General features: G+C 41.2%; 1 protein-coding gene across 1 annotated transcript in view; it reads left to right on the forward strand.

The window, feature by feature from the left end:
• RANBP17 (RAN binding protein 17) overlaps nucleotides 1–27,844 on the forward strand; it is a 257,021-nt gene that overhangs the window by 20,645 nt on the left and 208,532 nt on the right. The window contains exons 5-13 of the mRNA XM_074960698.1: nucleotides 3,320–3,385; nucleotides 4,444–4,548; nucleotides 7,338–7,503; nucleotides 8,532–8,605; nucleotides 13,284–13,403; nucleotides 14,589–14,735; nucleotides 15,830–16,002; nucleotides 19,538–19,731; nucleotides 27,095–27,200. Coding sequence (XP_074816799.1) covers nucleotides 3,320–3,385; nucleotides 4,444–4,548; nucleotides 7,338–7,503; nucleotides 8,532–8,605; nucleotides 13,284–13,403; nucleotides 14,589–14,735; nucleotides 15,830–16,002; nucleotides 19,538–19,731; nucleotides 27,095–27,200 — 1,151 coding nt within the window. The remainder of the gene's footprint in view (nucleotides 1–3,319; nucleotides 3,386–4,443; nucleotides 4,549–7,337; nucleotides 7,504–8,531; nucleotides 8,606–13,283; nucleotides 13,404–14,588; nucleotides 14,736–15,829; nucleotides 16,003–19,537; nucleotides 19,732–27,094; nucleotides 27,201–27,844) is intronic.

Genomic DNA, 27,844 nt, shown 5'->3' on the forward strand with positions numbered 1-27,844 from the left:
ACGATCTGCAATGATCGCCTGGCAGACATTGCCAGAAGCAGTAGCAAACGATTCAGGGTGTGTGTGGGTTGTTGTGATGCCCTCAATGAGCAGTCCAGAGGAACGTGCAGGAAGATTACAAATGTCATTGCCTCTTATCTCAGAGACTAGGTGGAGCTTTGGAAATAAGGAGACTAAAGACAGGTAATACTTATGGAGCATTGCACCCTCAGGGATGAGCTTGACTTTGTACATGGAAGGAAGGCTAGGCGGGGACTTTAGCTGCAAGGGATTGCAATGCACACATAGCTAAGTAAGGACCCAACTGTTTTGGTTAATTCCTTTTAAGGTTTGGAGTAAAACAGTTCAATAAGGTTATGACCAGTGATCTTTAAACGAAAGGTGGTGTGAAGAGTTTTATTGGTGCTGCTTGGTGAGTGGCACGGATACATTCTTGTATTTTTTCTACTAGTCTCTAAACACATCCATAATCCCTAGATTAGGAACAACATTAAAACTCAAGAGTGTAAGGAAATTAGTATCAAAATGCATACATGGAATGGGGCAGAGGGGTTATTTTCTTTCCAGAACTTATTTCAATGAAATATCTGTAGTGGATTTGTCTAGATATTTCTGCATTTATTTCCTTAAGGGATGGTATTATGTATTGTTGGTCCAGGACGCTGTCTGTGGTGGTGTTTCTGGCTACTCCACAAGGAAAATAATGGGTGCAACAGTTTCAGTCGTGTTCTCTGCCATTGAATGTCAGATTTATGCTTCATTTGTTTCTCTTTTTCAAAATAATTTGATTATAATATGTAAATGGAATTTTTTGAGCTAAATTGGGAATGACAATAAAAGATGGGCTGTAATATTTATTAAAAACAAACTCTTGAGTAGTATATTGTAGCTTCTTTGCAGTTATTTTTATAAGTGTAATTGGATTTTACATTTAATATTAATGATTGCAGTGTGAATCTGCATTGGGTAGTTCACTAATAATGGAGGCTTAAATACAAAAAAAAACTTTGCTACGTAAGAGATTTTTCATTAAATTAAAAATTCCTCTAGAGGAGAAAATGAAGCTATAAATTTACTAGTGAACTGAATTTACTATTGAAATTGAAAAAAAAAAATCAAGCCATAATAGTATATGTTGATAATTAGTGAATAGCAGCCTTAGCTATGTCCATCTTAGTAATCATATGTGAATTTGATCCAGTTTGAATTAGAATGTAATTTACTGTGCAGAGAAGGTGTTTAGGAGTCAGGACTCCTGTGTTCTATTCTCAGGTCTTCCACTAACTCTCTCTACCAACTTGGGCAAGTCTATGCTTTAGTCCCGTCCCCCCCTCCCCCAATCTGTAAAATATGTTTAGTATTTTCTTATTACCCAGGGTGCTTGTGTGATGTAATGAATATATGCAACCTGCTTTGAGGTTCTGATATGAAAGACATTAAGGTGTTTAAGCTACTATTCAAGATCTATTTAAATTATTTCCCATAGTTATCTGCTCCATGATTGTGGAACACTTTTACTTTTTCTGTTTGTAGTACCCATTTTGTTAGTTTGAACAAAAAGCAAAACCAAACCTGTAGAGTGCCACTTGACCAATATCAAGAGTGCCACATGAGCAATGCACATTTAAACAGACAAAATAACAGTGACCCTGAAAAAAACCTTGCTTCTGTGCGCTTCCCATACCCACTTTCCAAAAGAGGCCCTTCCTACTCTGGTCCCATCAGGAAAAGCCTGAACATATATGTGGGCCTTGAAGTGTGCTGAAAAGATTGACAAAAATGGCATCTGTCAGGCAAAAGGGAAGGAAATTAATTCCAGAATCAAAGACCCTCTTCTGAGAAAACACTGTCACCATACCCTAGATGTATAAATCTTGGGATTATCAGCTTGGGTAATCAAGTTGATCACAAGTGCCAGGTTAAAACACCGGTGTCAGAGGAGGGAGGACATAAACCATGAAGAGCTTTTAAATCAAAACCAGCGCTTTATCTTTTACCTAGAAGCAAACTGGAAGCCAGGGCATTCTATGGAGCACAGGTGTAATGTATATTCCATGGTCCTGATTGTCCACTGCTCTGCACCTTATATAGTCATTCACACCAGTGCAAGGCAGGTGTTTTAAAAAAAACCTCTTACCCCATCATGCTGATTTGGTAGCCTTGTACACCCACTGTGCACAGGTATAAATGACTATACAAGGTGAAGGACAGTGGAGAATCAGACCCCATGTGTAAGCAACGAAAGTCTGCATTAGCTGAAGTTTGAGTGCTCTTCAAGGTTACTAGATTAATCCAGTCTGGAGGTGACTAAGGCAAGGAAAACTGAGGCAAGTTCCACATTTGAGAGAAAAGGTCTACACTGCTATCTGGATGTCCCGAAACAGCTGAGCAACTGTTGATTGCAGACTTTGATTCAGAGGATTATGTCCACCTTCTGTAACCAAAGGCAGTAGTCTGTAACACTAATTAGTTTACCATTGATTTTAAATATTTTAAAAAAAGTGATTATCTTAATCATGTTTTAATATTCAGTGCTCTGTAATGCCCCAGTGAAGGGAACTCTATTGTGTTCTTATTGAAGTGCAAAGTAATATTAAATCATTTCTATGAATAATATGATAAAGAGTTGTTTATTAGTAGTAATTTCACACTTACACTTTTATAGAATGCCTTTCATCTCAAAGCATTCTAAAGAATTGTTCAGTTGTGGGTCACACCCTCTGATATGATCCTGTGTGGCTCCCATTGAACAACACTAAATATATAGAGGAATTACTTCACCGGTAAGATGCAGACACTTGCAGGATGGAGTATGTCAGTCAGGCCAAAACCAGCATTCTGCTTGCCAGTATAACGGGGAATGTTTGACCAGACCTCAGTGCAAGTCTGTACTCTTCTGAAAAGTACCATCTGATCTTTAATCCACCCAGGACACTTTTTTTTAAACTCTCATCTAAACTATGTGGGACTCATTATAGCTACCTTGGAAGGATAAAGGATTGAATTAACCCTAGAGAAGTGTTTAATAGTTGAGTTCCTCTAATGTAGATATTCAGAATATATATTTCTAAACGGAAGATATATAATATCATCCTTAAGTTTTAATGTTTTATGGTGAGATTTTGAAAGCCGCTTTGGGGATTTGGCCTTGCAATTCATACTAGTTTAATGAGAATTGGACATCTAAATCTTGTAGACAACTTTAAAAATCTCAGCCTAAAAATTTAGGTTCACCCAACCTGTTTCTGCTAATATTAGAAATGTCTAGTGTTACATTTTAGATGTATAGATTAGGGAATTTATCTGTTTTGTTCTGTAGGCAACTGTGGACCATTATATCATAGGAGTGATGATTCTTTCAGAACTGACTCAGGAAATGAACCTAGTAAGTATGTACAGTTTTTTCCCATTTGTATGAGATGAATGTAACTCTGCTAAAGCAGTGTGTCAGAGTCCCCCTGCACACTACAGAAGTGGTATTAAAAAACAGGACTTAGACTTGGAGGATTCTTTTGTTTTAAAACCCCAGGTGTTTAGGGGACCAAGACTTCTCAATGGGTGGGTGTGACCTAAAAGTAGGTTGCCCATCAGCTGCGGAGTGGGAAGGGGGAAAACATTGCCAAAAGATATATAGCAGCGAAGGCACGGTGAAATAGGCTTCAGCTGTACAAGCCCACTCAGAACACTGGGTACATATGTTGCTGGCCCATATCATACACATGACCATGTCTTGACTGTGTTTTAGCTGTGCAAACTAGATTAAAGTTAGCATAGGTATGCCTACCTGAGCTGCAGTCACGCCTCCAAATGTGGTGTAGACATATAATCTCAGTAGCTGGCTCTTTGTGGTTTTGTACATAAAGTTCAAAGAAGAATTATCCTGGAGAGTGAATTTTGATTCTAGAGTTCATGGTTTGGGATGGAGGGTAGGGATCAAGCTAGAAATGGAGTGTATTGATCAGAGAGAAGGAAAAACACCAAAATTAAAGCAAAGGAAAAATGATTTGGTGACCTGACTTGGTACAACACTAAAACAGGAACAGTCAAAGTGCAGACCAGCTCTCCCTCTCTCACAGAACTCCAGAGTGTAGGAGCAATTTCACATGAAATCCATAGGTGATGTTTTGCAGAACAGCTGCTGAATATCTCATCGCTTGCTTCTGCTTGTTCTTGGTGTTGCTGTAGACCCAGTAAGTCAGCATCATGAGTAGGGACTAGGATAAAACAGAAATAATAGGTAATATAGGAAAAAATAGAACAACAACAACGGATAGGAAAGCACAGAGTCAGTGGGTGTTGGTAAGAGAAACCAGGAGGCCTGGACTTGGTACCAGACCATAGTCTTCATCTGTTGTGACTAATGCCTCGTGCCAGAAATGCCCTTTCACTAGTCTTAAGGACGAAAAGAGACTCCTTATTTTTGTGGCCTTATTTTTTTTTTAGGTTGATTATTCAAGACCTTCAGCGAAACATCGTAAAATAGCTACCTCATTCCGTGACACGTCTTTAAAGGATATTTTGGTGCTGGCATGCTCTCTTCTAAAGGAGGTAAGTCTGTTTTATAACTGAATCTAGTATTAAAATGCCTTAAAATGAGGCTCTTATGTTTTTACTGCTTTAAATTTATGCTAGGTATTACTCTGAGTGGACAAGGTCAGTCTGGACCTAGACTGGTGTTTGCTTACATCAAATTAGAACACACACGAGCAACCGATAAAATGGTTGAATATTTGAGTGCCTGTCCAGTTTGTCTATTTGCTTCTTCAGTTATGTTCTACCTTCCAAAGTAGGCAGCAAGTATCCTGAGCTTTTCTTCTTGTTTCCTATATTGTTTCCCTAGTTTAGTTTTATTTTAGCTTAGTTAGGCCTTCTACTTTAGTGTTATTAAAAAAGGATGATAAATCCTCTTTATGTGGCAGAGCAGCCTGGTCTGACCAGGGGTTTCTGCCTCTTTTGTTAGCCCTGTGAGCCTCTGTGTGGCACTCTGAGAGAGTTCAGACAGTAGCGTAGCTGCGGAGGAGGGGGGCAGCAGCCGCTCCCCCACTGAGCACAAGTGGCGCCTTGTCAATGTCTTGGCGCCTTTTAAATTTTCCCCTGTTGAGGGAACAGGGGGAGCGATCCAAAAAAAAGGCACCACCCAGTGTGGCGCTTTTACTCATCCAGTGGCGCTCCAGGTCTTCGGCGGCACCCCGGTGGCGGGACCTTCACTCTCTCCGGGTCTTCGGCGGCAGGACCTTCAGTGCTGCCGAAGACACCTGGAGCGAGTGAGGGCCTGCCGCTGGAGTGCCGCTGGGTGAGTAAAAGCGCCGCAGCGGGTGGTGCCTTTTTTTTGGATCGCTTCCCCTGTTCCCTTCACCTGGCTACCTGGCTGAGTTCAGACCCCAGCCTCTCCACAGGCTTGACAGCAGGAACTGAGGAGCAGCCTTCAGAAGCCAAAGAGTCTCAGGCCCATGTAGGCTGAAGGGACTCCAAAACTGGGCCTTGCTCTTTGCGTCTTGTCTTCCCTGCTGATCAAGGCCATCGTTGTGCTTAGGAAGCTGCTGAGCTCTGCTTCTTTTAAGCCCAAGCAACTGCTTGCATTTGAGAGTAGTCTGTTTTGAAAAACAACAATTGCTTCCCACTCCTTCAGTGCTTTCTTTGCTAGTTGTTCAACACTTGAGGAAAATCAAATTATTTATTTAGGTGTGTAACGCATGTAGGCTCAAAACCACAGCGCTTCCTGCTGGTTGCTCTGGGAATTCGCTCTGTCCAGATGTGGAGCACCCTCTGCAGGTGGTGTCTCACCTGTTGCTCTGCAGTGTTGTCTGGGATCCTTGTTGCTCCCTATCTTGTGGTATCCTCTTCTGGACACTGCCCTCCCGCAGTGCCCATTACTCCATTCTCGCCCCCTTCTCACACACATGCCACACCAAACATTCTCCAGCCTCGTTGCCTTCAAGCTCAGCTGAACTAAAGTTAAATTGATACTCCCAAACACTGAAAAGTCTGCACGTGTTCAGCCCAGCCACCCTTCCATGTAGTAGTTAATATGTAATAATTAAAACATCTGTATAATGCCAACTTCTCTTCAGGAAACTATAGTAATAAGTATAGCATTTACTAACTTATTTAATTGTGCACTAAACTAACATTTATCAAACCACTGGTGTAACTTCTACCTATAAAATGTAAGCACTCACATAAAAGTTGTATGAAAGCTTAGCAGAGTAACAAGTGTAATTGGAAAATAAAAATAAAATAGAGCAAGCTGTTGGTTTCCAAGCTGGGTTCTTTATGTCTCGTGCATCGTCACCAGTGATGAAGATTCAACAATTGCAACTCAGTTAACAATTCTGCTGATGGCTCAAATAGATTCCAGCTCCCTCTCTGAGTCAAAACTTTTGGTCACTAAATCAACAGATATGACTCTGAATATAAACAGGGAGCAGATTCACTGAGTAAGAAGGGGCTGCATTTTGATTGTTGTTTTGGCCAGAAAAGTAACTCTTTAAGGGAAAAATTTCCCAACCCAAGAACAACTTTAGTGACTAATATGTTTGAAGCTCGAAACTCATTGCCTTTATACTATATGTTCATAGTGGTAGTCAGTTGTTTAATTTGTGGTTGTGATGGCTTTCTTTGTAATTCTATATTATGGTAATTGCTGTAGTTAGAGAAGGACCTGTGTAAAACTCATCTTACTCAGAATATATGCTTCTTGTAAGCCTCCGAATCCCATCAGTGAACTTCACTGACAAAAGTGTTTACTCTTGGCTCTGTAGGGCTAGCTGAGGGACAGTGAGTTGTATTGTATTCTGGTCTTGTATATCACCAAACTGTTAGCTAAATTCAGATTACAGGCTTTGTATTACTGATGATATTGTAAAACAGGAAGAACCCATTTTGGTCCTCATACCCCAGAGGAGTTTCTGGAGCTTTTGAATTGTAAAGTGAAAACATATTTGCTCTGGAGCAAATGAGGGAGAATGAGTATGGAACCCCAAATGTAAAATGTAGATACATTCTTCTAAGTTTTTAACCACACTTTAAAGATTAGGTCTGTATCTTGGAGATTCACAATTTATATACCAATACTATAGGAAAATGTATCACTTTACTTGCCTTTATGAGAGAGAAGAGAACTGTCTCTTAGAGGAATAAAATCGAATTTACTCTATCCTTTATGGGCAAAAAATCTTTAAAACTTAAAATTTATATTTAAAAAATTGAAATTTCTCTAACTATATACTGACAATCTGTTGTAAAGATTTAGAACCAAATATTTTCTGTTTTCAAAATTATATTCAATTTGTTGTATACAAACACCTTAATGAAATGTTTTAATTTTTTAACTATAGGTATTGGCAAAACCTTTAAACCTTCAGGATCAACAACAACAAAGTTTAGCAATGCATCTCTTGAAACTTGTCCTCAACTGTCTTAACTTTGACTTCATTGGCAATTCAGCAGATGAGTCCGCAGATGATCTATGCACTGTACAAATCCCAACAAACTGGAGAACAAGTAAGAAAAGATCATAACTGTTAACACTAAAGTGCATTCTACACGAAAGGGAATATGTTATCTGTTTGTTTTGATACAGTACTTGTAATTATAAAGTTATCTAAGATCTTTTCCTGTAAAGTAGTCTTGTCTGCTGATATGTTAAACAGGAAACCTCATGTGCCTATTCTATAATTTCTAACTATAACAGAAACAGTAAAGAAAGAGACAGTGTACTATGCCACACCACGGTGTGCAATTCAAACTGTTCTCTGCAGGTTCTTATACCATGCCCACACCAAAGTGTCTGAGTACCTTGAAGAGCTGCAGTAAGCTCTCTGTGTGTATAATACAGGTCACTTATAGAATCACGTTCCTGGGTATCCATATGTGACAGGGCAAGGTCCCACCCCTTTTTCGGCTCTGTCTATACAGACTATTTGGAGACGTTCAGTTGTTAAACACCACCATGTAGTTTATTTACATTTGATCTTAGTGGGCCATACATATATAGCTGCAGGTTCTGCTCAATCCTCTGCCAAGGAGGAGGCAGGGAAGAGGTGTCTCCACCCAGAGATCCTTCTTGGTTTTGCCTCTCCTAGCCTGTTTTTCCTTCTTGTGCCTTCATTCACCCTCTGCCTTAAAGGGCCAATTAGCTGGTTAGTCCAACCTCCAGCCCATTCTAATTCACTGATTAGGCACAGTCAGGTCCACTGCCTGGGTGTATGAATTAACTGGTGTTTAAGTGATCAGACAGCTTACTCAGCTGTTGTTCCCAGCACTTTTTCACACGACTTGTTGTACAGATAAATGTTTTTCTTTTAATGTATAGAATAGATTAATTGTGCTAAAAGAGCATTACAAGGTCTTATAAACTATACATTGTTTGAGCTGAGCTATTTAGTACACTTATATTCATATTCTTTAATCAAAATTGTACCTCACTCTTAGCTCTTTTATGAAAAATAAAAACAAATCTGGTGATAGATATTTAATTATTGCTGATAAACAGTGATAAAAACATCTCTCTTTTTTTTTCCCCCCGTCAGTCTTCTTAGAACCGGAGACCTTGGACCTGTTTTTTGATTTGTATCATTCCCTTCCACCAGTGCTGTCGCAGTTGGTAAGTAAAGCTTAGTGATTTACGTTATAGTAATTACTAAAACCAGTTCTCTTTTGACTTTGTAAATTTATTAAACATACAGGCTAAATGTTTACTCCCTGTCCATCCCCAGTGACATCTTTGGTGCCACCTGCATATAGTTTGGGCCATCCCTTGTAAATGGAGATGTGAATTTTTTTTGCATGTTTAATAGCTTCTGTAACCTCATGGTCATGATTTGCCATTTGAAATATACAATAAATACACCAAATATGTTAAAAGAATATCATTAAGATTACAAAGTCAAGCACTCAGAAGTTAGGACATGCCAGAATTAAGGTTGTCTGTGCACCCTTAATTTGACCCTTAATGTGTGTGCATTATGATACAGTCTTTAATTATGATTATACACTATTTTATCTCCAGGACTGCTGCCTCATTCAGGGCAACCAGTGCTTGGGGAGGCTCACTACCATCAGCTCCCAGTCTTCTTGACCAACCCAGTCACAGCCTCACCACCACCAACTACCAGTCACGGTTTCTGTCCCTCCTCCATCCCCTCTTACAGTCCCAATCTCATCCGTCTCCTTTTATCTAGCCTATTTCTTGAACACAGCTGAATTCTTTTTGCTGACACTTGCCAAAAAAAAATTCCACCTGAGGCAGACAACCAGCATGGAAAATTTTAGCCAAACAGTTGTTCTTTAAGTAGTGCCCCTATAGGTACTCCACTGTAGGTTTGGCAGCTCCCTTTGCATCTTGGATCGGAGATCTTCTGTAACAGTGCCTGTTGGGCCTCACATTCACTCCTCTCCATCTCGCGCTGGGGTCGGCATCTATATATAGCGTTGTGCGGTCCAGCTGCCCTCAGTTTCTTCTCAACCACCTTTGGTGTGAAACCAAATCCAGAGCAGAGCCCTTCTACCTTTAGAGATACTCTCATTAACTTACCTTACTTTAGTAGTGATTAGCCATTTTCATTAATTTTCTCCCCCTAAAAAGAAACCAAAGCTTTGCTACTCTTCCCTCCCCGTTACCTTACGCTTCCCTGTTTCCCGCCCACCCTGATTGGGAGTTCTCCCCCTTGGGACTATGCTGGGATCCCTCTGGTTCAAGAGGTATCTCTCTTCTTGGTAGGCCTTACCCATAAGCAACAGTCACTCACAGTGCATCCGCTGCCTCGGTGGGGGCCACGTCACAAAGAAGTGCACCCACTGCATCAACTCAACCACCCGGACCTGAAAGGACCAGGAACTCAGACTGAAACTTCTCCTCATGGAGAGTTCTCTATGGCCAGCTTTGGACCCCAGCCCTGATACTTCTCAGGCATGACTCTCGCACTCGACTTGGTCATCAGCTGACCCCTGCTTGCTACGGCCATCCAAAAGGAAATCCTCTCTTTCCTGCTCAGATGGGAAGAAACTGGCCACTACATCGCTTTCAAAGGAACCACCTCAGAGAATGCCATCCCCTGCGAGGTCAGTAGCCTCACCATCGTCAGGGGTCAGACTTAACTCCCATGACCGTCCGGGTACCTCCAGTACTGGAGCTAAACAGAAGTCCAAGAATCATAAAATATCAGGGTTGGAAGGTACCTCAGGAGGTCATCTAGTCCAACCCCCTGCTCAAAGCAGGACCAATCCCCAATTTTTGCCCCAGATCCCTAAATGACCCCTCAGGGATTGAACTCACAACCCTGGGTTTAGCAGGCCAATGCTCAAACCACTGAGCTATCGCGCCTCCCACCCCCAAGGATGCTAAATGGGCAGGGCCACAGGTGGACACGCTGTCTCTTGGGACTGAGACGCACAGTGAAAGAGCTTCCAAAATGATACCTCCAGCTGCTCAGCCACATGGCAGCAGCCACGTTCGTGGTAAAACATGCTGGGTTGCACATGCACTGTCTCCAGATGTGGCTATGCACAGTACCTCCCAGACAGTCTTCACTAACTCCAGTCTATGCCTATCAAGATCAAGGATTCACTACACTGGTAGAAAAAACACCAAAACATCTGTATGTGGGTCTTTTTTCTCCAACCAGCAATATCCCTGATTCTAACAACCGATGCCTCCCTAATCAGTTGGGGAGCACACCTTCAGAGCCACATGGAGCAGGGAAGGTGGGCCTCCACATCAACCTTCTAGATCTAGATTCACAATGCACGCCGACATTTCCTACCACTGATCAGACACTGGACAGACAATATTGCCTGCATATTCTACATCAACAGACAAGGCGGAGTGAGGTCCTGCTCCCTATGCTTGGAAGTACTGAAATTGTGGAATTGGTGTATCCAACACAACATCAACATTTCAGCCACATACCTGCCTGGACACCAGAATACTACGGCACATTCACTGAGCAGATGATTCTCACAAGACTGTGAGTGGGAACTAGAGACGAGTCCTTCAGTGCATATTCAGCCACTGGGGATTTCCCCGCATAGGTCTCTTTGCCACACCAGAGAACACCAAATGCCTTCAGTTCTGGTCACGGGAGGGTCTAGGCCATGGGTCTCTGGAAGATGCCTTCCTCATTACATGGGATACTCTATGACTTTATGCCTTTCCACCTTTTCCCCTCTTGTTTAAGGTACTTCACAAAATACAGGTAGAACAAGCCCGAGTCATCTTCATAGCCCCAACATACTATGACAAATGTGGTATTCTTAACTCTTACGCATGACGGTGTGTTCTCTAATCATCCTGCAATTGATTCCACACCTCCTCTCTCAGGATGCGGGCTGAATTCTCCATTCCAATCTAAGTCTTGCTCATCTGAAGGCATGTCTCCTTCATGGTTTAAGGATTCGGAGATGACCTGTTCAGAGGCAATAAAAGAGGTTCTCTTAAATAGCAGACATGACATGACTCACCATACTTACCTCCAAAAATAGGAAAGATTCCAATCCCAGTACAAAGCCAATCATGTCTCAACAATGAACACCCTGTTAGCACTCATTCTGGATTATATTCTAGATCTTAAAAGATCAGGCCTATCTACAAGCCTCATTCGTATGCACTTGGACACCATCACAGCATTCCATCCCAAGATAGATGGCTATTCCATGTTCACTCACCTGCTCATGAAGAGATTCCTTCAAGGCCTTTTGAACCTTTACCCTCACATATGACATCCCACCCAACCCTGGATCCCAACCTCATCTTGCACCCTCTCACCAGATCACTATTTGAGCCCATGGCAACATGCTCCTTCATTCATCTTTCCATTAAGACAGCGTTTCTTGTTGCCATCATGTTGGCCCGATGAATAGGAGAAATAGGGGCTCTCATGGCATACCCCCCATACAACATTTTTCCTAAGGACAAGGTCATGTTACGCACACATCCAAAATTCCTACCCAAGGTACCATCCTCCTTCCATTTGAACCAACCTATCCACTTTCCCTTTTTCTTCCCGAAGCCATACACCGACTAACAAGAAGCGACTCTACTCACCCTGGACGTTAGGAGAGCTTTAGCCTTTTACCTTGCTAGAACTAAATCGTTTAGACAGTCGCCACATTTATTCCTCCCAACTGCCAAATGATTGAAGGGAGTGTCTGTATCCAAACGGTATCTTTCCAAGTGGATCACACAGTGTATACACCTTTGTTATCAACTGCACAACCAGCTACCTCCACCTGGAAGTTGAGCACATTCCACTCGCTCTATCTCCACCTCGATTGCCTTTCTCAACAATGTGCTGATCACTGGCATTTGCAAAGCAGCCACCTGGGCATCTGCGGACACTTTTAGCCAGCACTATGCAATTATCCATGACACAGCATCAGATACCCTACTAGGATGCACTGCCTTCTCCTCCTTATTAGATGCCACTCTGAAGCCCCAGCTTTCCATCTGGGGCACTGCTCTACAGTCACCTACAGCGGAGCACCCGGTTACTCACCCTGTGCAGTGGCTAGGTTTTCCGAGATGTGTGTTGTTATGAGTGCTCCACTACTTGCCCTTCTCCTCCTCTGCTTTGGAGCTCAAAGATAAGCTCTATGTTAGAGAAGGAACTGAGGGCGGTTGGATCTCACATTGCTCTATATAGATGCCACCCATGGCACGAGACAGGGAAGAGCATATGCAGCCCAATGGGCACTGCTATCAAAGATCTCTGATCCCAGGCGCAAGGGGTGCTGCAGCACCTACAGTGTAGAAACCATAGGGAGACACAGCTCAAAGAACCTCAATTAGTGCATAAGGTGAGTAACCTTCTCTTTGGCAGTTATTATACAGAATGGAAAAAGCTGTCTTATAATGAAAAGGAGTACTTGTGGCACCTTAGAGACTAACCAATTTATTTGAGCATAAGCTTTCGTGAGCTACAGCTCACTTCATCGGATGTATAAAGTGGAAAATACAGTGAGGATGTTTTTATACACACATATAAAAACATCCTCACTGTATTTTCCACTTTATGCATCTGATGAAGTGAGCTGTAGCTCACGAAAGCTTATGCTCAAATAAATTGGTTAGTCTCTAAGGTGCCACAAGTACTCCTTTTCTTTTTGCGAATACAGACTAACACGGCTGTTACTCTGAAACCTGTCTTATAATGGGAGGTGTTGAGCAACCTGAATAATAAGTGGTGCAACAGTCCTGGGAAGAATCCTTCCAAGTGAGGGAAAGATGACTGGTCAGGCAGCAGAGATTTGTTTTTTTAATTTTACAATTATTTTCCTTTTTTTAGGCACTTTCCTGTTTGGTTCAGTTTGCTTCTACAAGAAGATCTTTATTTAGCAATCCAGAACGCGCCAAGTATCTTGGGAATCTAATCAAAGGAGTGAAAAGAATCCTTGAAAATCCTCAGGTATTTTTGTTTGTTTGTTAAATTCTTTGCAAATGTTAAAATTATTTGTGAATTTCTGTACCCTGTCACAACCCTGTTGCCTCTCTTCATCCCTCATGACCTTCTTCAAGAGGTCTTCCTTTAAACTTCCAATCTTCTCCTCCTTTCTTAACCAGAAATCATTTTGGGACACGGTTCATACAAAATAAGCTATGCACAACAAAGTTGTCATTTCTTAAATTAACAATGTTTGGAGAGATGTTATATGCCCTTGTCTCGGCCATGTAGGAATAAAGACAAGAGTCAATGGAGGTGGTTTAATTAGGCTGCACCTTTTATTCACACAACGTATCTGGAAATACTTGGCAATAAATCTTACAGTGCTGGTCATCATTCTGTCCTTAATTGTTTCCACTTATTTGGGAGGGCTGCTGTCAGCCCTTCTTCCCAACCTGGTCCCAGCCAGCATGTTGCTGGGACCCCACTGCCTACCCCTAATGTGAAGGTTAAGGGGGACTGAAAAATGTGGGGGGAATTGTCTTCCTGCTGTACCAGCCATTACAAGCACCAACCTCCCTTTCTCCAGCTTCCGTTAGAGGATGCCTCTCCCTAAATCCACTTACAACTCCTGTTTATCCCCTCTATAATGAGTACCTGTGCTGGGCAACGGCCACACTTGCTGCTTATTTAATTGTGACATCTTGGCCTAACCACCTTACCTATCTCATCGGCTAACTTGCTGTGGGGAAGGCTAAAACACTCCACTCTGCCCCAGCCAATCTGGCAGTGAAGAAAAAGTTCCTTCCCAGCACCAAATAAAAAAGGGGCTAGCACAAGCCCACAACTGATCATAAAACCTGGTTCTGCTCTGATCCCGTGGTGGGAAGATGTGTGGTGCTAATCAGGGATTGAGAGAGAGCAAGAGAATTCTTTCTGGAATGCATGGGTATAAATACCTCTGCTCCTGCCCTGGTGCATATGGTGGGTGAGTCCCTGGTCCAGCAACTTCCTGTACCCCCCCTGGGCTCCACTGAGGGAAATCTGTCCCCCTCTTCAACCTTCTCGTCACCCAAATACAGTAGGGACCCTTAAAGGATCCTTGTCCTCTTTTCCCTACTGCCCAAAGAGTCACTGCATTCAGTTGCTGTGAGCATATTAGGTTAGTCTGGTGATTTTAAAAAAACTTTGTTTCTTGTGTAATTTTAGGGTTTATCTGATCCAGGTAATTACCATGAGTTCTGTCGTTTTTTGGCTCGACTAAAGACAAACTACCAGTTGGGAGAACTAGTAATGGTGAAGGATTACTCAGAGGTTATCAGATTGATAGCCAATTTCACTATTACTAGCTTACAGGTAAGGATATATACAGCCTTAAATCCTTAACGGATGTGGGATTTGGTTTGGGGGATTTTTTTGTTTTGTTTTTGGGGTTGGGTTTGTTATTGATGTTATTTTACTTGAAAATGTACTTTGTTCCAAGTTTGCCAGTAATGTAACTTTGTAAACTCTTCAGCCCTGGGCTCACGTCTTCCTATGTGTTTGTGCGAAAGTGTCTAGTACAGGGGTGGCCAAAATTACTGACTCTCTGAGCTGCATATGACAATCTTCAGATGTTTGAGAGCCCCCGGGAGGTGCCTGCTGGGGCTCAGGGCTTCAGTCATGTGGGGAGAGGCGTCTCAGGGCTTCAGCCTTGCTCCTGCTGAAGCCCTGAGCCCTGGCAGGTGCGCCCCCTGGGCCTGAAGCCCTGAGACTCCCCTCCCCGCTAGACAGAAGTCAGAGGTGATGCATGGGAGGGGGCACATGCATGGGAGGTTCCCCCTCCCCCCTGCCAGATTTTTACCAGGGTTTGCTGGCCCCACTTGATCACGTGGTGCCACTGGGCCCTCTCCCTGTACAGCAGCTGCTAGAGCCAGCAAGCTGGGAGCTCTGGCCTTGGGGACAGGCAGAGGAGCTAAAGCAGCGGCCCCTCCCTGCAGCTCCCAATTCTTTGCATCTGCCTCTTCACAAGGACCTAACATCTGGGAGCTGCAGGGAGGGCCCGCTGAGGGTAAGAGAGGGGTTTGACTCCAGCTTTTGTGGGGGGAACCTTTAAATTGTACCTCCCACCCCCAGCAGGCACCAGTTGTCTCACACAGAAGCTCCTAGCTGCACCATCCAGCTGCTAGGCAGAAGCCCTGACCCTCCCTCCACCCAGTCTGGTAGGCAGAGAATGCGGGGAGGGGTGTCCACAAGCCACACTTTAACTGTAAAAGAGCCAGATGTGGCTCGTGAGCTGCTGTTTGGCCACCTCTGGTCTAGTATAATTCAGTGGGGCTTTGATTCTGATTGGGATATTTGAGGACTTCCTCAACATAAATAATACTAGTAGTAAAGATGAGGTTTGTATGTTCATGAATTTTCACGGGATAAGATATGCTCTAATGAAAATTACATTTGTTTCTTTGTAGCACTGGGAGTTTGCTCCAAACAGTGTTCACTATCTGCTAACTCTGTGGCAGAGAATGGTAGCATCGGTACCTTTTGTGAAATCAACAGAACCACACCTTTTAGATACATATGCACCAGAGATCACAAAAGCGTACATTACTTCTAGACTGGAATCTGTTCCTGTAGTTATAAGGTAAACCTTCTTCAGTATAAACAGAACTTTGCAGTTTTAGAGCACTGATTAGCTGGTACATTGTTCTTTCTGTTGTGCTTTTGTTTTAAAATCAATAAAACTTAATGGCCTTTTTCTCATGTCAGTTACATTAAATTATATTCATTGATTTTAGTCGTCACTCCTGTTTTACACTGTTCTGAGATCAGAATTTGGCTCAGTGTCTTAAAAGCAAAATTAAAAATGAAACTTGAGTTCAATTTGTTTTTTTTCCAGAGCCCCCTTATTTTATAAAAAGATCCTTGCCCATTATAATCCAATATCTAAAATATTGTTGATGCTGAGCCTCTTCTGCCATTTATACCATTAGAGCAGGAGCTTCCTAGGGTCCCTCTCTACATCAGCAGAGGAAGGCAGCAAAAGGAATCCCACCTGTTAATGAAAGGGTGGGAGAGAGTAGCACAAGATGAGGTGGCAGAATTATTTTAAAGTGTGATTCCGCTCTGAAAAATGACTGTAAAGTGGTCCCTTTTTACTCAGCACATCTGCTCCCTGTTGTATTCGAAGTTGTAGTTGCTCATTTTAGTAAAAAAAAATAAGCTATGAGCTGTTTTTAAAAAATATATATTTATTCCTCTGTTCTCCACAGGGCCAATAAAGCTAGGAGAGAGTAAGTTGGATTCTATTCCAATTCATGTATCATCAACAAAATTGCTCACTAAGTTCCACTTGCAGAATCTCTTTTGTTGTCTATGTGTGAACTTTTTACTCGTAAACTGAGCATATTCTATCCATAACTAACTCTCGCATGCACACAAAAATGGAACACCAGTATACGTTTTCTATAGTCGCTTTTCAGAGAATAACTTTTCAGAGAACTTTTAAAAAAATTGAATAAAAGGGTTGGTTAACAATTTCTGTACTAAATGCCATGACAGCTTGGTTAATGAGATACAAATCTGTGCTGATTCTGTATTATTTTTGCTTTGCAGTACACGTTTAAGTGAGTACTACCTTCATTTGCTATATAGATTTATACTTATTGTCCCAGCTAATAATTCTTATTTATTGACTTGACATTTTATAGCCAAAATCCCTTTTATATTTTAGACAGATTTACCATACGATCACAGCAAATAAAGCAGCCAAAGAAAAAATGTGTTTTGAATGGCTAAAAATGTTTAATCCTTCTTCGGGGGGCCTCTGTGCATTCCCACTTGCAGGGTCTAGTTCCTGTAGTGTCAAGCTGTGAAACTGTATAACTAAGCTTTGTGTCCTGTGGGGTGCAGTAGTGCTCTCATGCTAGGATGCTGTCATCATGTCAGTCTGTATGAGGAAAAGCACAACCACAGCCATCTCAGTTCCTTTGCAGCAAGACCGAAGTGGAACTACTTCTCAAGTCTGCAAGCATGTTAGCCTATCCTTTTACAGTGAGTGAGTCAGTCAGTCAGTCATATTAAAATTAGAGTAGATGAGGCCACTTGCCTTGGATTACCCCCTAGGCTGTGTCTGGTCCTGAACTCTGTTTGGGGTTGAAAAGATGTGCCACCTGCTCAACCATCTTTCCAGAGACAGATGAACATGTTTGGTGCCTACTGTGCCTGGGACAGGCTCATAGTCACCCAAGAGACAGCTTGCTGCACTGTCTCTTCTCAGGTTTCAGAGTAGCAGCTGTGTTAGTCTGTATTCGCAAAAAGAAGAGGAGTACTTGTGGCACCTTAGAGACTAACCAATTTATATGAGCATAAGCTTTCGTGAGCTACAGCTCACTTCATCGGATGAGGATTCATCTCTTCTCAGATGAGGAGAACAGAAAGTTAATACTGCAGGTGCACTTGGCTTCCTTGGACTATCCTCACACTCTTTTGGGAGTGCTGAGGTCTTCTGTAAAAAGATTTGAGATGCATTTTGCTGCCCCAGCTTCATTGCCCCCCTCGTTGTCTGGCCTCAGATTGACCTTCCTGAAGCAAACACTTACTTGGGCTGAGTCTTCTGGTTGGTACTGTCTAGTGCTGTATGCTTTATCTGGCACTGCAGTCTTCGTTGGCATCAAAAATTTCTTTGGTTCGCTCCCAGTCAGCACTGGTCAACATCACTATTCAGAGTCGGGCTTCCAGATCTCCTCATGATCCTGTCCAAGGGAAGAGAAAAGAAAAGAGGAGGAAGCATTCTGATCTGTGAAAGGAGCCTAAGGAGAAAAAGAAAAGGAGGCATTGTTCTTGGTCTCCTCTACTGATGCATGTCCTCTGTAGAGACTGCTTACCTGTTTTGACATTACTCTTGGCACACCCACTAGCTGTACATCTAACAGTGGGGAAGGAGAACATATAGGCAGACATCCTCAGCAGGAAATCTTACAACCAACATCAATGGTCCCTAAATGAGGTGGTATCCTCATTATTCTTCAGCTATGGTCAGCCACAAATTGACTGATTTGTGTCCATTCATAATGCCAAGTGTCATCTACTGCACCACTGGTCACAAAGATAAAAAATCTTCATCGGATGCATTGCTGCTGAATTGGAGCCGTCCTCTCCTAGCCTTCCTTTGATACCCAGAGTCATAAGGAAAATCAGAGAGGACAGAGCCAACATCATACTGCTAACACAAATGTGGCTGTGGCAGTATTGGCACACTGTTCTGTCCAGAGAACTGTTGGTTCAGCTTCCGTTGTGCCCTGACCTCCTTTCTCAATGGGAAGGGTGGATTTTTTTAGTTATGGCCTCTGAACCCATTATAGTGTTACATAAAGAAGTCATTTTGAGACCTCACCCCAGCTTTATATCTGTGGTGGTGTCAAATTTTCATCTGTCCCATTATATCTCCCTTCCTGTTTTTTCCTCAGATCCCAGGCTACCCAGTGAGGTTCTGCTTCTATGGCTTAGATGTTGAGCTTTGTTACTCCTTAGCCAAATAAACAGTATCTCTTGGCTTAAAGATGTATTCTGCTAGGGCCAGAGCTGCCTATGTAGCTGCCTGAGACTGCTGTGGTAGAGACTTGCAAAGCAGCACCATGGAGTTCTGCGTATTCCGTCATTAACAATTATTCGTTGGACTTGGCATTGCGATCTAATGTTCAGTTTTGTAAGGCATTGTCATAGCCAATTTCTGCCTAGAATGTCTTGTCCACCATCCTCTAATTGGAGCACTACTTACTACTTTCTCATAAGTGGAAATGCATTGAGGCCCTTGAAGAAGAAAGCGGAATTATTTACTAGTAACCATTTTTCTTCAAGAGTTATCTCTGTGCATTCACATAGGTCATCTGTCTTTCCCCTCTGCCTCTGAGTTCTTTGTATTTCAGGACTCTGTCGGCTCGGGAGAAGGATAGAGGTGGTTGGGGTGTGTATGGTCGTTTATATAGATTATATGGTTTAAGCCAATGATGACATTGCAGCATGAGAATGCTAATGGACTGCCCTGAGGACACAACTTTGTTATACAGTCCTGTAGCTTGATGCTGGAGATGCTAGTTATCACAGATGTGAATGCACAGAGGCAACTCTTTAAGAACAATAGTTTCTAGTAAGTAACCCCTATTTTATGTATATTGCAGAGATGGTTTGGAAGATCCTCTGGATGATACAGCTACTGTATTTCAGCAGCTGGAGCAACTCTGCACAGTCAGCAGGTGTGAATATGAAAAGACCTGTGCACTTCTTGTACAGTTGTTTGACCAAAATGCACAAAACTACCAAAAGCTATTGCATTCTTCTAGTAGGAATCCACTAGAAATCACAGTCCAAGAAGGTTAGTATTTATTTCATTTATGATTGAGACTGCATTGTTCTCTGTTATGTGGACTTGAAATGGTGCAAAATTATCCATCTGTGTATGAGAGGGAAGTCTGATCCGGTGGTCTGAGTACGTGTCTGGAAAGTGGTAACTCTTGAGTTCTAACCCTGTTTTTACTTCACTTAAGTCAGTTTGGCCCACATTTTCAAAAGTTGCCTCCAGCATGGAGTGCCTCAGTTTTTGGGTTCCCAGTTTTAGAACCTAAAGTTCTGACTTTCAGAGATGATGAAAATCCACACTTCAATTAGAAGGCAGTGGGAGCTGTGAGAACTCATCACTTCTGAAAACCAGGCTGTACATTTCTCAAGTTGGATACCTGAAAACCAAGGGACCCAAACTTGACAGATACTTTTGAAAATGTAGGCCTTAACTTCTCTGATTTGACTGCCCCATCTGTAAAATAAATACACTAATTATCCTTACTTCCCTCTGAGTTTTGTGAGGATCCATTAGTAGTATTGGAAAAGCAACTTAGCTATAAAGAGATAATGTATGTAAACTGTACAATATTGTGGCCTATGTAATGTTATTACATAGATTAATTGTTCCGATCTGTGCCTTGTTTAACTTGACCATGTAAATGACTAACTCTTTCCTAGTGTAGCTGTTTTATAGTTATTGCATCTTTATATGACTGAATTGTGTTGTTCCCCCCAATACAGCTGTTCTTTTATTGTCGATATTTTGGATTGGATATTGCCATTCATACTGCTGCTTTTTGTTGACATCTTGAAAATGCAGAGTTAAATGTGGGGAGCCATTTTATTCTAGCTTATGTAATGCATGTGGTCTGACTCTTTCTCTTACTTTCCTTCCCTGTATGCACCTGTGACTTCCCCTTTGTGGTCCATTAGCAAACTTGCATTGAAAGGCAGTTTTCTGTTCTCCAGCTGCAGTCTGTACTTCACTGCTGTTGTTGGATTTTTCTACACATAGAGTCAAAGGGGAATGATCAGCTACAGTAACGCAGGAAGGTTCCATAGGCCAATACTTGGGCATAAGAGAAAGTTTGGTGCAGTTTAATTCTGTATTGCTCCTTGCAGAAGAATTCAGTTTCTTTTCTGCAAACTAAACACTTCTGTTCATGCTGAACAATAAATGTTACATCCCTTAGTTATACATACTTTAATTTAGATGTTTAATGGCTTTTAATGTTACAAAATAAGTTAATATTATATTAAGATCTCATTTTATTATATTGTCTTGCTCTCTGTATCGATGGTGATGCGGTCATGGTTTACTAAACAATAATCCCCAAGAAATGGGTCATTAACAGTAGTTAACGATTACTTGTGATCTATGGTAATGACTGATTTCTTTGGGATTATTGCTATTATAAACCATAATTACAGATTATTACAGCAATAATTATTTTGCCAAAGAAAAATATGTAGTCTAGCTAAGCAGCTGCAAAAGCAAGTGCCCTGAACACTTCATATAGTGGAAGTAGAGAAGAACAGGGAAAACTGTAATGGTAAACTGGTTTTGTGTTAAGAGTTGAGATTCTGCTTTCCACAAATGAGACTGGAGAGAAAGAGTCATCAGAAAAATAGCCTTTGTTTAAATCTGAGCTACTTCAATAAGTGTCAGAGTAACTAGTTTTATGTTTAAATACAAATTGTTGACAAGAGTGTCTAGTTCAAACTAGTGGCTCTGCTGTTTGAACCATGCAGCTCTGAAAAGCAGCTGCTGTTTGCTGCTGTCTTTTGAAATGACCACTCTTTACTGGGTGGCTTTAGCCTTTCAAGTCACTGGAGAACCTGCTGTTGATTTGGTCATTTTAGTTATACAGTCCTCTGGTGCTGCTGCTTCTATACTTGTGTAATTTGGCTTAAATTGGCTTCTATACGTTGTGTAATTGTGGAATATTTTTGTGCGTGGGTGGGTCTTTTTTTATTTGGTGGTGGTGTCTGTGTGTGTGTGTGGAGAGGCCTCTTGAGAACCACAAATCTAGTAAGTTATTACGATGGTCTCAATACTCTCTGGAACCCTTCTTTAATAATAATTAATAATTTATAATAGAATGTATATGGTCAAATATAAACATAGCTAATGAATTCTCATAACATTCCTCTGAAATAAGTAGGCATTCTCTCTTTTCTTGAAAAACAGATGAGTAAATTGAGACAAAAATTAAGGCCAAATTTTCAAAAGCATTCAGTAATTATGGTTGCCTCAGTTGTTGCATGTGCAGTTTGAGATGTGTGCAGCACATAAGAAAATTAGGCTGGAGGTGTACCAGGCATCCAAAATCAGTGTTCACTGCTGAAAATTTTGGCATAAGCTACTTGCTTCAAGTTTCACTTAGGGTATGTCTAGTTGCGATGTAGACACACCCAAAGAGTCCAAAAAGAGCCGAGTTTAGTGCTCAGGAGCTTCTTTTTCAAACAGCTGGTCTCATGTTCAAACAACTGGTCATGCTGCCTTCCTAGAGAGAGGCTCTTGTGCAGGGCGTATTTTACCTTCATAGTTCTTAGAAACATGTAAATAAAATATTTTTTATTGCAGTGTTTGGCCATTTGGCAAACATCTTATTTTTTGCTGCTCCTTTGAATTAGCTTGCTTTTGTAATCATCTTTCTCTGGCTGTGCATTAGCCCCATGCCATCAGTGATGAGTTCAGCAAGTATTTCAGTCTTTGGAACACAGTTGTCTCCATAGGTGATTAATAGACACCTCCTTTGTTGATTCACTAATGTTCTATGTGATTACGTACAGTATGGTTGCTCAATGTATGATATCACATAGCTTTTTAAAAAACAGATTATCTAGAATCCAGGGGACGTTCTCTCGGATTATATATTTTTTGACATTGTCCAAGTGTAAGTGCCTTAACAGGTTAATAGTTCTCCTTTTTAACTTAAATGTTTTGACAGCTGTCACAACAAATCTCATAGATTTTAAGGCCAGAAGATACCATTATTCTGACCTCCTGTATGTCAGATTGTAGAATTTCACCCAGTACCTTCTGTATACTGCTCAATGAGTGCCAAATCAGCCTGTGACAGAATCACAAAAATAACACTTATTTAAAAACTACGTGTTTGACTTAGTGTGAGGAGTTAATTTTATAATTTATTGGAATAGAAAAAGATACTAACATTTTGGTACTGTTAGTCCAGATTGTTTAGACATTGTCAAGGTTCCTCCCCCACTCTGAACTCTAGGGTACAGATGTGGGGACCTGCATGAAAACCTCCTAAGCTTGCTTTTACCAGCTTAGGTTAAAACTTCCCCAAGGTACAAATTAATTTTATCCTTTGTCCTTGGAATATCCACTGCCACCACCAAACTCTAACTGGGTTTACTGGGAAACATAGTTTGGACATGTCTTTCCCCCCCAAATCCTCCCAACCCTTGCACCCCACTTCCTGGGAAAGGTTTGGTAAAAATCCTCACCAATTTGCATAGGTGACCACAGACCCAAACCCTTGGATCTGAGAACAATGAAAAAGCATTCAGTTTTCTTACAAGAAGACTTTTAATAGAAATAGAAGTTAATAGGAGTAAAGAAATCACCTCTGTAAAATCAGGATGGTAGATACCTTACAGGGTAATTAGATTCAAAACATAGAGAATCCCTCTAGGCAAAACCTTAAGTTACAAAAAAGACACAGAGACAGAAATAGTCATTCTATTCAGCACAATTCTTTTCTCAGCCATTTAAAGAAATCATAATCTAACACATACCTAGCTAGATTACTTACTAAAGTTCTAAGACTCCATTCCTGGTCTATCCCCGGCAAAAGCAGCAAACCGACAGACACAGACCCTTTGTTTCTCTCCCTCCTCCCAGCTTTTGAAAGTATCTTGTCTCCTTATTGGTCATTTTGGTCAGGTGCCAGCGAGGTTACCTTTAGCTTCTTAACCCTTTACAGGTGAGAGGATTTTTTCTCTGGCCAGGAGGGATTTTAAAGGGGTTTACCCTTCCCTTTATATTTATGACAGACATACTGCAAAATCTTTGCAGAGAATCAGTCCCCCTGCGGTCTTCAGTCAGAGGTCCCATCTGCCAGTGGGTCTGAAGTCATCTGAATCCATCACATCACACCTTTCCTCAAGTCCACAGAGGACATATTGGAAGGTCCAGGATAGGCACATGGGGGGGATGAGGGTTGGAGTACAGATAACGGGCCTCCAAGGGCAGCCACTATCTGGCTGCATTGCATGAAAGCATGTGTAAGGCTAGGGATTAAAGATAAGTGCAGAGAGACAGTCCCTCCATGCAGCTGGCTCTATCCTTCTGTAGGTTGTGGGGGGCTGACCTCCCTGCTTTCTAATCTTGGGGGTGGGAGGCACACCACCATTTCCTTGACCAAAGAATTTTGAGGAAACTCTGTACTGGAGGGGCAGAAATGGGGGATTGCGAAGAAGTGATGGGCTGAGGAAATGGCCCAGTGAAGGTCTCAGATATCTAATGAATTTTAAAGTAAGTGTCATCAGTGTCTCTCCAAAACTGTAAAACCATTTATTAATGTTCCTTTGTGCCTTGGAAGTAAAAGTAAACATTAGCATATGTATCACTAAGCTTTATCTGCTGGTGATTTTAAATACTATTGCAAAAGTTTTTGCAAGATATTTAAAATATAGATCAGAATGCTCTGTTATAAATACTTGTATTGAAAATCATGTCCCCCTTATTTGCGTTCTGTGGTACATTTTAGTATCTATTTTATCATTGCTTGTGTTCTTCCCATTAGATTACTATCACAGGGTTTAAATGTAGGGCCTGATTTTGTTGTTGTTTACATCAGAGTAACTCCATTAATGACATGGAGTCATCCCTGATTTACACCAATGTCAGAAATCTGGATCAGACCTTTAATGCATAGGTGTGTATCTCGGAAAGATTTACCTGAATGGGCCTGGGCAGCGAAAATTCATTGCCCTTCAGTTCTGTACTTTCAGAATGTGTCACTGTAAAACTTGAGGGAGATTAAATGAAGCTTAGTGGTATACAAATGAAGAATTCAGCAAAGAATGTGAAACAAACTTTAAACACTAACATATTTGCAAATTGGAGCATGCTATACATATATCAAAAACTCTATTATACACTATTTAGAATAATTTTTCTCTATACATGCATACTTTTGGGTATTGTGTTTTGTCATGAAGAGATTTAGGATCTTTCCAGAAAGACAGAACAAACAAATCTGAAAAGTCTGTCTGTCTGTCATTCTTTCTTTCTCTCTCTCTCATTTTACCTATTCCTTTAAGATAAAATATAATATTTTGCCCTCATTCTCTGCAGAGAAATGCCATGAAGGACAGTATGTGGCCATTGGTATGTTGTTTAAAAGGAAAATATTGCAGTGTTCATGTGTCTAGGTTTTCCTTGCATTCAATACTGAAACATGTTTTGGTCAAATCTCCAAGGCCTTGTCTTTACTAGGGAAAAAAGGTGTGTTCGTAAATTGAGGTTAAAATCCTAGGGAAGACCAGGCAGTTTCTGGTTTTCACATAAGTTAGCTGGTGGAGTTAAAGAATATGCTCCACCATAGCCTTAACTCATGTGTAAACTACCTTGTCTTCACTAGGATACTACTTTGAGTTAGTTAACTTGAGTTAGCAGTACAACTTTTTTCCTGGTGAACATACAGGCCAGGAGTAGCATTGTAGTTGAGGGGACATGTTAATGTGCAACTGGAAGCTCTAACAATCTGATAAATCTCTTACAATTCATCCCTTAGATCAGGCACTGAAGTGACTCCACCTTACGGGAAAATACTATTTTAATACCACTATACCTTTTTTCCCAATTGGGGGTATTCCTGGTTACTAGGTCTCATGGTTAAACACAAATAATTTAGCTAGGGCTGCCATGGTCTAAATAGGTACAATTATTGAAGATCAGGGTCTTGTAATTAAACTACATGGGAGAAATTTAAACTGTCCTAATTTCTGCAACATGGCATTGGATTTCCTGAGTTTTTGGGATACACAGTTTACATGATCTGCAAGTAGAAAAACTCTACAGGGCTAGTACTGTAACAGTCCTGAAGATCCCATACTTATCAGGATAGAGCTTACAGTCTGCATACTGTCTAAGCCCCATTGGCAATGTATACAGACCTTGTAAGCACAAGGGTGGTAGGTATGGATCTTGCAAAATTTACATATTGATCCTACAGATATTCTAATTGTTGGGCTGTACCTGCAGACCTTGTAACCTCTGAAGTGGCAATCACATAGCTTACAAGATTGGCAGAATGGGCCTGCAAAACTTTTAATGGATAAGATGCACCTTCAAAACTTTTCAGCTCTGATGGCAGTGCCCATGGACCTTGAAAACTACATGATGGAAAGCTACTAATTTTCTGGAATAGGAAATATTTAACTCTAAGGGCATACAGGCTTTGCCCTGTGTCTGCAAAATTTCTGATTTCATTGGCTCAGAACTAGAGAACTTATAAACTACCAAGAGTGACTCTGAAGTTTTTTAATTTTTTATTTGAATGCGAGGTAACAAACTACAAAGGCTGTGCCTGTGGAATTCATAAATTTTGCCAGACCTGAAGAAGCTTATAAATCCTGTAGCAACCTCATAGAATCCCTAAAGTTAAAATAATTATTGAGAATAACTCCCAAATGAACTCCACAACCTTTAAAAACTTACATTAATAAAACAAATTTGAGTTTCTAGACTAAGTGGTGTTTGAGGTGAAATGCTATGAAAAAATAGAAGTCTTGTCAAAAAGAAAAAAACTTTCATTTTCCTAGCCCGAACTAACTTCCGTAAACTAAAAAACAAAAACAACAACTCTTATGGTTAAAGACCAGATGTGAGAGCATTCATATAGAAGGGAGAGTTAAAACTGAGGTATGTATAGCATCTCATCCTCTTAAAATGGAAAGCAAATTACAGCTTTAACTATGGAATTGCCACCACAGTTGATCTATCCTGTGGATAGGTTCTGCAGACCGCTAATAAATTGGACATTCCTGAGTCATACTGATAGTCTGGATAGAGTTCCTTCTTCCTCTGAGCAATTGGTTCTGGGCTCTGTCAGAGACAGGATACTGAACAATATGGAAGTCTGGTCTGCTCTAGTCTAATGCCTATGTTCATATTTATAGTTAAGGTTTTTTTTTTAAAAGAGGAAGAAACCCTCAAATCTGACCTTTTCCTTTGTGAGCACTCGATTGTTCCTAAGTGTATAATTTTAATTGGTTTGTCCAGTCCACTTTAAAATGTCTTGAGGGATGACGCTTCCACCACTACTCTTGCAGACTCTTCCACAGTCATGTGTCTTACAGAACTATACTCTGCTAATGTAGTTGCTTATTAGAGGGTTTTTCTTTCTTTTTAATGTTAGGACGTCTGGCGTGGCTGGTATATCTTGTTGGTACTGTTGTAGGAGGAAGATTAACTTACACCAGTACAGATGAACATGATGCCATGGATGGAGAATTATCCTGTCGGTAAGTGTATTGTTAAAACAAACCAAAACAGGGGTTGTTTTTTAACATGTATTGGTAAACGAGAGGTGCCCAAACTTTGCCCAGTTGTTGGATCCATTTGTATCTGCTCCAAATTCAAGGGCTGTACTTAATTTGTGTAAATTTGAGCCAACTGCAATCGTGCTCCTTCATCTTTCAATATGGTGGCATGGTTCTAGATCTCAGGATGTAGTGTTTTCATCCTGATCTGAGTGGCCAGGCAGTAAGTCACTTAGGGCTCAAATTTCAAAATTGACCTCTCATTTTCTGTGCCCCAGTGTTTGAGTGTCCAACTTCGGATGATTGTGGCCTGAGCACCTGCAGCTACCATTTGTTATGTACATAGACTTAAAAAGGTAGTTATTATTTATTATGCACATGGACTTAAAATGGTAGTTTTGCTAATTGTTAGTTTTATCGTTTGTCCATTTCCTGTATTGCTTCCTTCATTTTAATCACATGAGTTTGCAAATAGTGAATTCAGTGGCAACTGCAGATGCTCAGCACCTTTGAAAATTAGGCAATAGACATTTGAAGTCAAATACTCAAAATTTGAGGCCAGTTTTAAAAATATGGGCCTTAACCTGTCTCTTGGGTATAGAGTTTATTGAAGCACAGACTGGGTG

This window comes from Natator depressus, chromosome 8 (genome assembly GCF_965152275.1).
Source record: "Natator depressus isolate rNatDep1 chromosome 8, rNatDep2.hap1, whole genome shotgun sequence".
In the NCBI taxonomy this organism is placed as follows: Eukaryota; Metazoa; Chordata; order Testudines; family Cheloniidae; genus Natator; species Natator depressus.